This window comes from Neopelma chrysocephalum, unplaced genomic scaffold (genome assembly GCF_003984885.1).
Source record: "Neopelma chrysocephalum unplaced genomic scaffold, ASM398488v2 Primary Assembly neopelma1_23b, whole genome shotgun sequence".
NCBI lineage: Eukaryota > Metazoa > Chordata > Aves > Passeriformes > Pipridae > Neopelma > Neopelma chrysocephalum.
Window position 1 is genome coordinate 6,040,150 of NW_020897692.1, and position 12,512 is coordinate 6,052,661.

Below are 12,512 nucleotides of genomic sequence, written 5' to 3' on the forward strand. Positions count from 1 at the left end.
TTTGAGATTCTGAGTTTTATTTTTAAGTAATACATGAAACCTTTTCCCCTGCTTACATAGTTACTCACATGGTATTTTTTGTTTTGAGACTGAAAGCAGCTGTTCAGTTCTTGATACCTACTCTGCTTTTAGAAACAAAACAAACCGAAAAAGACATAATGCTACAGGACAGGGGAAACCGGAAGGATTCTGGTGAGAAGGAAGGAGAAGAGACCACAGCCATAGCTTAGAGGACCAGCCTCCCTCACCTGGCATTAAGCTCCTTTTGATAATATTTTCAAGCATTGCACAGCAGCCTGAACAGAAGCTTATATCCCACCGACAGCATGCTTAATTCTCTTCCAGGAGGCCTCCTTTTCAAAATGTAATGTTTGAAAGCTGGAGTTTAGAATGTTAGTAGTTTGGGTGATGGCTCCATCATTGCCTGATGCAGTTTGATTTTTTAGAGTGGAAACATGATAGTTGGGATGAATCTGAGGCAGACTATTTTTACATTGTTTTAATTGATCTTAACATAGAAATCTTTCTGTAGGATTTCTGATGTAATTCAAAATCAGTTTTCAAAATATTTTTCTTCTACCATATCAGGGGAGATCCAGATTTCAATTCTGATTTTTAAGAAAAATAGTTTTGTTCAAAAGGGGTTTAGTTTTTCTGTGTTTAGTTGTTTGTTTCTTTGTTTGTTTTTTAAAAACTCAAATCCAGGGGAGTTACCCAATAGAAATACAGATCTTCATCTGGATTTGTGATTCGTAGATCCTTTCTTCAAACACTTCTTTTTGTAACAATAAATTCTATCTTGTGAATTAGCAGAAATACGATTAAAATACTTCTCTTAGTAGCAGACGCGTTAAGTTCAGGTGTTTTTTACTGACTGTTGATAAACCACTATATTTGAAAGCCTTCGTACCTCTCACTTTGGATGTAAAACTTTTTCTGGGATGTCTTAAATACATCAGCAACCAGTTTTAAAGTAAATAATTTTTATATTGAACTTGGATAATTAAGAGCTCATGGAAGAGTATATACTGAGATGAGACAGGGCTATTGAGGAGATTGTCATGTAAAAATAAAAAATACAGAAACTGTCAAACAAGACGAAAAAAATTCATGTAGAAATAAAAGAGAAGTGATATCCTATTTTAAAATCAGAATAGTCCATCTCTTTTAGAGAAGTGCAAGGAAAGAGACAATAATTGTTTTCTTTTAAAAAAGGTGAACTCGTGAATCTTTTTCTGAAGACTGTGTAATAAGTTTAAAGAATCTGTAGTGTCTGCAGAGATCTGTGACCTCATGTTTATAAAACTCAACAGTTACCAGGATGTGAGAATTACTTTGTAGCTCATGGTGAGGTCTGTCCTTTAAGCCAGGCTAAAACCTAAGTTGGTGAAGATTTTGGCTCCGGGAAGGTAGGAATGACAGTAGACTCATGTCTGAAGGTGTTTTACATCCTGGCTAACTGACAATTTGATTTGTAGTTTATTTGTAACTAGTACTTTTGAATGAACTATGTTCTCTTTCACAGCTTTCTCCGTAGAGTGAACAGGTTGAGATGATCAGTAATTTGAAGGTGGCTCTGGAAAACTGCGTGGGGACTGGTGCAGGCAGAGTTGCTCTAGCTTGACTTGATACTGAATGAAGCATATAGCAGTTCTGAAATTGAAAAAGCATGGAAAATGGACATATGTTTGTCTTGTATTATAACATTCAAAGGGATTTTTTTGTACCCTCAAGTATTTAATGAGGCTAACAAGCAATGTCAGTTTTGAAATCAGAATATGGACAAAATGGATGGCAATATTTGCCTATTGTGACACAGGAGATTGATAATCGTTGCATGCAAGGCCTGTAGCCAAATTATTTTGTAGAAAGTCAGTATGACTTTGCAGAGTCATTATTATGCTTCAGAATTTACAGAACTCTCACAGTGTGTTGCGTTTCCATGAGTTGGGGTTTTTTTTGTAAGGGGAAGGAAATTAGGGCTGCTTTGGTGACATACTGCTGCCCCTCATCTCAGTGGTTTAAGAGCAAGGATAAATAGTGTTACTCGTCATACAGCTCTACTCAGTCCATGCAATTATACCATTATTTTGCTTAGAGGAAAGTTATTAGATGTAGCAGTAATTTTTAATTCTGTTGAAAATTAAGAAGTTTTAAATAATAAACTGTAGTACAAGTATATGGCTTATTGCAGTGTTCATGGAGAAGCAGGAAACTGCAATAAGTGAACAAAGGGGGACACAAGTGGAAATAGATGCCACGAGACTACAAGGAATCGGATGCCAGAAGAACTGGTTCACATGCATCACTTACTCATCTTTTATGAAATGTCATTGAGATGCATTGCACTTTATCTGATCCCTGGCAGTCATCCCAGTCAAGCAGGTGTGCCATTTATCATGGCACCGATTAAAAAAGAGTGTTCTGTTCAAGTTAATTAGAAATTTTAACATGTAGAACATTGAACAACATTTTTTAAAAGATGAACCATGATATTTGCATTGTAAGTTCATAAACCAAAAAAAACCCCTACTTTTTAGTGTCCAAAATACTTGCTTGTATGTCAAATATTCCTCTTCTGCTCATTTTCCTGTAATTCCAAACTTTATACTGTATTCAATGCCTATGTATTCTACTGTTCACATACAACTTCCCAGTAGTTTAATTCTCAAGAAAATTTGTGTGAGAAGAAGGTCAGAGAAAATTTCCATCTCTTCCTTCCCTCCCCCAAATTGCAAATCTTTTCTAGTCAAAATTCCTTTCTAGGGTGTTATACATGTAATTGTCCTAATGAAAATGAAAGTAGCATAACTGAAAATGAAAGTAGAATAACTGGAAGTACAAAGAAGTGTAGTTATCTGTTGAGGCTTGCTCTGGTTTTAAAACCCTTTTGTCTTTGATATCTAATTGACACTTTGGAAGAGCTATCTGAGTGACAACAGTGTGGACCTCCAAATTGAGTACATATTCTAGTCTGAAACTGGGTGACAGCTTGATGAGATGGATTCCCTTGCATTTTATAATTCAGGTGAAGTAATGAATGAAAAGGAATATCAGAATGTATTTCTGAAATGGTAAATTTTGAATTTATATTTTCCTCTCCATTTATCAAGTTGTAATAGTGCTTTAATGTAGTTTTCTAAAACTGCGTCTGGGCCAGAGTGGAGAGAGTTACAGGACAAACAATGCACAATAATAATGTTATGCTTTTCCATATGCTCCAAAATAAAAAATTGTTTCTATACTCTAAAGTTTTATTTTGTGAAGGCATGCATAATTCAATTGTGTAAGCTCCAACACCAAAGTAACTGTGTCCTCAAGTCATAGTTCCCTTAATAACTTTAAATAAGCAGAAACAGAGGTGATTCGTTTCTCTTTACCACTTTGGTTAGGGCCTTTTAATAAGCTAGCTAGAAATTTATAAAAAGTATAGTCTCAGCTAATTTGAAGTTTGTGTTTTATTTTTTAAATATTGTGTCATGGTTTTAGAGCCCAAAATCCAATTCCTGATTCTTAGCCCCTCTCCCACATCTCAACCCAGTGTGAGATGGGTTTTCCAGACACTACACGAGACTCAAAATGGGGGAAAAAGAATATATTACAGTGACTGTACACATAAATAAATAGTATAATACATTACATACAATCTTAACTCTATTTCTACCATGACATATGATATTTACAATGGGCCAAATCTCTTCTCCCTCCCAAATAAAAGTCCAGGAGGGAAGAAGAAGAAAAGACCCCATCCAGTCTCTGAGCAGCAGTTCTCTCTAGGGCAGCAGTGTCTCTCTCTTCCAATGCAGCAGTTTGAGCTGGATCTTTGCCAATGCACATGAGGGGGTCTCCAAGCCCCTCGGCCCTCCGTCTTCAAAACGAGGGTCTTTCCGTGGGCTGCGTTACCCCAGACAAAGGTTGCTCCACCACGGTCATATCAACGAAGTGCAGAAGCCTTTGTGACAGTCTAGTATCTTCAGGGGGATCCAAGCCCCTTTACAGAGCTTCTGTGCTCTGCCTCAAGATGGCTGCCAGCTTCTCTGAAGCTTAGCAGCAGTGGGGGGCGAAGGTCACCCCCCCACACACACATTCCTTTGGCCATCCTGGCTGAGCTCTCAGGACAGTCTGAGCTTCTGAAGCTCCTCTCTGCAGTGCACACTGCACTCCAAGACTCTTTCAAGTGAGTCCATCTTCCTCCTCTCTCTTGGAGGAGTCTCCAAGGAGTTTGGGGAGTTTTGGTTGTCCCCGAAACTCTATAGTACTTTAGTTCTCTCTGCTGCTTTTCTCTCTTTCTCGACTCGCAGAAGTTTTTCTGTCTGTTTTGCTGCATGTTTGTTTTGGTACTTCCTTTATCTCTTGGCTCTGTGCCGCCACTTTTTCTCCATCCACTGCTGCTCTGCCGCCGCTCTTAGTGTCTCCTACTGCTGCTTACCGGGGAGAAACTCCCCCAGCTCTTAGCTACAGACACTCAGCCCAGTTTAACACTGTTCCGAGTCCCCGTAACCCCCAAACCAGGGTTGGGGAGTGGGGCAGAGCCCCCAAGGGGCCCTGAGCCCCTTCCTCATAACCCCTCAACCGGGGGCTTTACCACTTTGGTTAGGGCCTTTTAATAAGCTAGCTAGAAATTTATAAAAAGTATAGTCTCAGCTAATTTGAAGTTTGTGTTTTATTTTTTAAATATTGTTATTAATTGATATTATTATTCAGAGAGGGGTGTTTTGGTACTTGAATTTGATGAAATAGTTTTTGCATGTTTTTGTGAGTTTGAAGCGTATTCTTATTACAGATTTTTCACTGGCCAGTCAGTTTTGGAACTGTGTAGTCACCTTGTAAGTGATCCACAGAAACTTAGCTTGTGTAAAAATTAAAAAAACTCACATTTTTTTAAAACTTTTTGGCATTTGTCTAAGTATTTTTCCAATGCATTCATTGCTCTGATGAAGCAAAGACTAACAATGAATTTATGAAAGAATTTGGATCGTTTTATTGTTATTTTATGTAGACATCTGGTGGCAGATTCATTACACTGTGTGCTTCCACTGTAAATTTCAAAATGACAACAGGTAAACGTGAGCTACAACTTCCAAGTTTCAGGTAGAGGCTTTCTCTCCTGAAAAATAGTATTTTGTTGGGTGATTTCTTACTCAGAATCAAATATTCTTAAAGTAGTTTATCACTTGAGTGTACTCTTGTAGCGTGTTTTTTCAATTAAGTTGTATCTAAACGTTGAATAGTGAGAGCTTTATTTGTTGTTGGAGCTATAGACACAAATATGCTAATGACTGCATAAGAAAAAAACTATGTTTTAATAGCAAAATGATCAGTCATTCTGTGCAAGCAGTTATGGGTTTTAGTGAAATATGTTAAATTATTATAGTTTGAAACATTTGGGCATCGGCTTTTGATCCATAAAACATATAAGTGCGTTACTTTTAGTTGTACAGCCCATAGTAGGATACAAATGTTAATTCTCAACTCCTTTTATACTTTTGCTCTTTACTGACTTCGTTTGAATAATTTAGTCATAATTTGATCAGTGGGTCATTGAGTTAAGTTGGACTCCAGAGAGGAAACAGTACAAAATTAGCAGACCAGACCAAAATGATGCTTTTAAAATTGACTGTGATTTACTGAGTTCTGTATTTGCTATGTTGTATCACCATATGGTTACTTATACATCAAAGTTTTTTCAAATATTACTAAAAGCAGCTACAACTTCAGGACAGATTCTTTGTCTCTACAGTAAATTATAAACTGAAATTAATAAAGAGGTATTTTTGTAATTCACCTAATTTTTGCTGTTACTTATCAGTTGTAATTCTTCTTGGTTATTTGCTTTTCCTTAGGCAGGTCATAATTTATTATGGAAGTATATAATTAATTCTCATAACTGTTGACTAGATGGTTTCAGTAGTTTGTTTAATTAGATATTTTTTCTCTAGTAAATGCATCTTGATGGATGTATTCACCTCCGTCTGGAATTCAGTCTTTGAAAGTGTAAAACAGAATATTCAAGATTCAAATTAATTCAGAGAGTTGTTTTACAGTTGTGTAGCTGTGTTACTTGGTTATACCCTAGTTAGGAAGTCTATCAAATATGAATGTCCTGAAACATGAACGATGCCCTGAAATATTTTTCAGTAGATAATGTCAATCTAAAGTAAGTGCTACGTGTGTGTTAAAGTGGCAAATGGATTTTTTAATTTGCCCACAAATTACTTCAGTGTCCTATATTAGAATTGATATTTCTTCATCTTTCAGTGTATGGAACCATCTTGGTTTCTAAGTATTTCTTTTTGGATAATGGCGTTTTCCTCGAATTGAACTTGTTTTAGCCTTGAGTATTCTTTGTAAAAACTTGTAAGAACTGCTACTTTGTTGACTCTGGCATTTCCCAAGTGCTAGTTTGGGTAGAGTTTACTAGCAAACGACTGCAGTAGAAGGGTATAATCTGCTTTGATGTGCAATCATCACAAATGAAATATTTCTCTATGGAAAAAAGATTTCTTTCCCTTTTGTTCTACAGCTCCTGGAAGGAAACTTTGCCAGAGAAGTTAGCCATGAAGTGGATGGACTGATATTTCAGCCTACAGGAGTAAGTAGTGTAAAAATAGATTTTTCTCCCTTCATTCACAGATGAAATTCTCATTCTCCCTCTCCACTCATCCTCCCATCTACTCACTAATCTTTTTTTCGATCAGGATTAACTTTGCAGTGTTGTTTCTGACTTTTCCAGTTCCTCAAAGTACTGAAATTCAACTGGTTGCTATCTAATTTGTAGTATGTGTGACTTCTTATTAATCCATGGTGGTAGTTTTCAGGAATCAGCTCGTGTTTTTTTAGCGTATGTACTATGATGTGCTGCTAAATAAGGAAGATTTTTCTATGACTGCATGAGCTCCGTGAATTTTTCAACCATTGATTTGAGCTGTCGTATTATTTTGCTTTCTCAAGGATGTTCACACATTAAAATTTCATTAAAATTTGTGACTTATGTTGTCTTAGTGCAATTAAAGCGTGATAAATTCTTAAGCCATGTCTGCCAATATAAAGGTATATGAGTGAGCTGGGGAGAAGTTAGCAGAAGAACTGCAGATAACCAGAAAAAAAAAAAAAGGTAAATGGTTCTCAAGCTGCACAGGTGACTTTAAAGGAAGTCAGTAGCATGGCCTCATCCATCCTATTACTGGTCCTGTTGAGTCTGATACAGTGGATAACACTGCAGTGTGTGTTGTTTATTGGCAGAGATCATGACTGTAACATCATCCATCCTGAATTTTTTTCTTAGCTTGTAAGTCATTGAATGGTTTGGGTTGGAAGGTACCATAAAGATAATCTAGTTCCAATACCCTGCCAGGAGGGCACAGGGATACCTTCTGATAGACCATGTTGCTAAGAACCCCATTCAGCTTGGCCTTGAACACTTCCAGGCATCCACAGCTTCTCTGGGCAACCTGTTCCAGAACCTCACCACCCTTATAGTAAAAAATTTCTTCCTGATATCTAATCTAAAACTGCCCTCTTTCAGTTTGAAGCCATTCCCCCTTGTCCTATCACTACATGGCCATGTCAAAAGTCCCTCTCCATTTCCCTGTAGGACCCTTTAAGTACTGTGAGGCTGCTATAAGGTCGCCTAGGAGCCTTCTCTTCTCCAGGTTGAATATCCCCAACTCCCTAAACGTATCTTCGTAGGAGAGGTGTTCCAGCCCTCTGATCGTCTCAGTGGCCCTCCTCTGGACTTGTTCCAACAGGTCCACGTCTTTCTTTGTTTGGGCCCCAGACCCAGAGACAGCACTCTGAGTGGGGTCTCTGAAAGCAGAGTAGAGGGGCAGAATCACTTCCCTTGATTTGCTGGCCATGCTTCTTGTGATGCAGCCCAGGATATGTTTGGCTTTCTGGAATGCAGGCTCACATTGCCGGCTAATGTTGAACTTTTCATCCAACAACACCCCCAGGTCTTTCTCCACCCAACTTATACTTTGCTTGGGATTCTCCCTGACCCAGGTGCAGGATCTTGCGCTTGGTCTTGTTGAACTTGGATGTTTGCACTGGCTCACCTCTCAGGTCTGTCAGGGTTTTTCTGGATGGCATCCCTTCCCTCCAGTGTCGACTGAATCAAATAAGGAATTGTTTTTGATTATTTCAAATTTGGCAGATATTTCTATCCTTACAGTTATTTGTGGAAAATACATGTATTTAGTTTTCCAGTTAAAACAGTTTTCCTGGTCTACTTCCTATATTGTAGATCTTAGCAAGGAATGATGATACTCCAACCTGGAAATAAGATCAGCTTCTCTATTTCAAGTTCTATGTCAGCTGATTATTCACAAATCAATGGAACAATGAGGCTACGTATATTTTTTTTTATTATTTTTTTATTATATAGCTATTTCAAATTTAAAGCAAAACTACTAGGGTAAAGGAAGTTCATACTTTCATAAGAAGTCCTGATGATATTGTTAAAATCTAAAGCAATTTGTAAAAGTTTCTCAGAAGCATTTCCTGAATATTAGAGGTTAAGCTATACAGAGTTAATACAGATAAATTTGAAATTGCCTTTTCTAGTTGAGATGGATTTTCTGAAGAACGTGTCTTTTTGCTGTTGTTATAGGAAATCAATATGTGATATGTTTTGTGTTTCTAGAACTTGTGTTTTCTAATTTAACATACTGAAAAATTTATAACCCAACTAAAACCTAATTTTCTTTATGAAAGATGCTTATGAAGGTTTTTCATCTTTAATATATTTGTTTAGTCTAATTTAATGTTCAAAATCTAGTATTTCTCAGTTTATGGAATGTGAGTTTGTTTCATCTGTTATTAAACTGATTTTCCTGGATGAAGCAATGTGCAGTTTTCTCAGTGTGATGACTTTTGTAGTTCAAAAAATATAAATTATATATTTAGAGCGAAAGAGATTATTGTAGACCTGTTAATTGGAAAATAAGTATGAAAAGGATGAAGCTGATAGAGATAGCTGATACTGCTTTTTTATTTTATGTGATACAGAGGGAATAAATTAATAGACAACAATACAAGGGCAACAGTATAACAGCGCCTAAATGACCCCTTGAGAATACTAGCTGAAATAATTTTTTTGTTGTAGTTAAATGCACGATGTATTACTTTTCACAGAGAAAACAACAACCCCTTTTTGTTGATTGAGGTAGAAACCAGTTTGTCTCAAGAGAACAGACCATGGCAAATCCAGAAGCAAACAGTTCTTAACAACCATTTTTATTGACAAAATTGATAGGAATTTTATAGGAAAAAAACCAGAAATGATACTGCATTTTAGAAGATCAGGGAATTTAAGAATGCCTTTTGAGAGCTCCTGAAGTCTCATGTGTGTTTTGAGGAGATGAACACAGAAGTAGACAGGAATTGGAGCAAATTCACAAAGAATGGTTAAGTGGCAGCAGAGGAAGATGAGTGGAATGTCACCATTTACAGGCAAAATTTTTTTTTTAAAAATACCCATACTTTCCATATTTTTAATAGTTGAAGCAAAATGCAGAACATAGCTATTTAATATAAAAAATATTGAACTTACTGATTAATTTAGTTTGAAAATCTTTTCTATGTTTCCTCTTCCCACCTACCCCATTTATTCAGAGATGTTTCCCTTGGTCTGTGCTCCTATGGAAAGGTATCTAGACCTGAGTATATGGATATATTCCCCACTAGCTATAGGCAGCAATTGTACTGGGAGTCAACACAGATGGAGAAAAAATATTTTGTTCATTTTAAGTGTGGTTTAGTTTTGATTTGTAATAAAAATATCTCAAATGATCTGTGAATAGGAATTATGCTTTTAGCCTCTAAGAGCTCTGGGTTTTCTCACTCTTCTCTTTGGTTTGAAGAGATTTGGCATCAAGTGCCTCTGTATTAGTTCAGCTTTGAGAGATTGGCATGCTTTAATAAAAAGGGATTTGTGAAAAAGTTTTACTACTGCATCTAGGCTTTCAATTGGATATAAGAGGGTTTATTTTCTTCTGTTAGTCTTTCTATCTAAACTCATATTATGAATAGCAAGGTTCTTATACTGAAGCAGAAATTGTTTTGCACTGTGACTGGTGATGGCAGAAGCAATGATAAGTAAGGAGATTGTTCTCTGTCTATGCAGGTTTATTTTGCAAGATCATGCTAACTGAGCAGTATTATTCCTAACTAATTAACCAGTTACTCAAGTTCCTTATATTGGTTATTACCTGGGATATACAAGTGCATAATTTCACAGTGACAGTAGCAAGGCGATGACTGAGGCCTCCTTCTTCCTCCTTCCTCCCTTTTCGATTGGAAAGCTTTCACAGATCATGAAAAGAGCATGTTTAGTGGAAGTGATGGAGGCTTTTGCCTAGTTTATGATTTAAGAATGCTTTGTAGGTAATTTAATGTGATGTGTGCTTCTTATGCATCTCCTACCATACTCTTAACAACTCCCAAGTGTTTTCTTACTATTATTTCTCTTCTTCCCTTTGTATTCTTTTCCTTTCCTGTATTCGTTTTCATGCATTCTCTTTATCCATCAGCCTGTTTCCCACATTCCTTTTGATTTACCTGTGTTACTTCTCCCTAACACTTCTTTTCCCTGCATCATTTTCTATCCATTTAAGATTGTACCACTATAACTCCCATATGCCTGAATCAGCTCTGTTCCATCTGATCAGATTTCTGATCCCTGTACCTGTACCAGGTTGGCAGAACAGGGACCAAAGCTAAGGGCTAATTAGGAGTGAACCAGGCCAGCAGAAAGCTTCACTCTATGATCATGCCCCAGACAATGAGTGAATTAGTTTGAAGGTAAAATCCAAATGCCTTATTCACAGATTCTGAGTGCTTATGTAAAGACTGGAAACTTCCAGTCCTTTACTTCTTACATTTGTTTTAGAACACTTCAGCTTGCCAGCCTGTGTGTTTTTAATGAAAATCTTAGAAATGGCCTCCTCTGATGGCAGAATTGGCTTTCTGACCTATGCTCACTCATCAGTGGAATTAATTTTGTTGTCTGCCTTGTAAATCATACCCTTGCTAGACATCTCAGATTGTCTAATTTTTATGCTAGTAATCTCAATAACCAGCTTTCTTTCTGGCTTAAACTATTGCTTTTCCCTAGAAGCATGTAGGGATTATTTTCTTACTCTAGCCAACTAAAAGAAGGCTTGCTGGCCATCAGTTAGGAAGGCCTAAGGACAGTTTTTGAACATCTGTGGTAAGCTTGTATCACAATTTATTATCTTCTGTTCTGTTTTTGCCTCCTGAGCTCTGTGATGTTTTTGCATTGGCTCAGTCTGATTTCTGTTTGGTACTTCTTGCTTTTATTTTGGATGTGGAATTAAGTCCAGTTGTGTGGATTTGGGATTTTTACAGGGAAGGATGAAGGACAGCTGCTAAGCTCTGTTCTTCTAGGATAAATGTTATTTAACGAATTGCTGAGTTATTTAACTTTCCATACTGAATGCTAATATAAAGCTTAGCCTTTAAAATGAAAGAATAATGGACAGGTTTTTATAACTGACTAATATTGCATGAGTTGTTAATATATCTTCCTCCTCTTCCCTTAGCAGACTTAGTAGTGATCTGAATTGCTTGATTGCCTGTTAATTATTTGTGCTATTCCCATTGTATAATAGGCTGTGTTATTTTCTGTCTCTGTAAAAGTTCACCCAAAGTCACTGAAGTTAACACTGAATGAAATATCTCCAATAGATGCCACCAAATAAAGTATCTCCATTATTTCTTCAATTCAGCAGTGCCAGTTTTTCCTAAATAACCCTATATAATTGATAAGCCTTTTCTTCCACAGTATACGTTTTATCAAATGGTCTGTGAACTTTTAAACATAGGCCAAGCCAGTTGCTGGCTTATTTCTCAGACATCTTGTTCACCAGTGATGAGGCATCAATTATTGTTACATATTTCTATTGCAATAGCAAGTAATGGCTTTAGATAGTCTCAGATATAGTCTCAATACTAAAGCTGATATATAAAGGCTTAGGAAGAATCATATGATAACATAGATTTTTGCTTCTAAGAAATATATAAATTTCTGGATTTAGCTTTCTAATTTTGCACTGATTCATATAAGATTTGGAGGCAATGGAATACAATAGAATGGAATAGATTGTCCAATTGTTTGAGCACTTCAAGGCTGACCAAAAGTTAAAGCATGCTGTTAAGGGCATTGTACAAAAACCTCTTAAACACACAGCTTTGGAGCATTAACCACCTCTTTAGGAAGCCTTTTGAAGTAAGGAAATGCACTGTAAAGAAATGCTTCTTGATGTCCAGTCTAAACCTCCCTGGCTCAGCTTTGAACTGTTCCCACACGTCCTATCACTCCGTACCAGGGAACACAAATACAATTTGTGAACAGATGCTAAGATTTTGTTTTTCTCTAGAGTTTGCAGCAGAAGGAAGGAGAATCTGGAGAGAAAAATTTTCATCAGTCTTTGTGCTGATCCACACTACTAAAACCTCTTATGTGTCTTTAAAATATCTCTTTGCTAAACGTG

General features: G+C 36.7%; 1 protein-coding gene across 3 annotated transcripts in view; it reads left to right on the forward strand.

Moving 5' to 3' along the window:
* RNGTT (RNA guanylyltransferase and 5'-phosphatase) overlaps positions 1–12,512 on the forward strand; it is a 187,289-nt gene that overhangs the window by 86,663 nt on the left and 88,114 nt on the right. For all 3 annotated transcript variants that reach the window (XM_027695540.1, XM_027695522.1, XM_027695530.1), the window contains one exon: positions 6,524–6,592. In XM_027695540.1, coding sequence (XP_027551341.1) covers positions 6,524–6,592 — 69 coding nt within the window. The remainder of the gene's footprint in view (positions 1–6,523; positions 6,593–12,512) is intronic.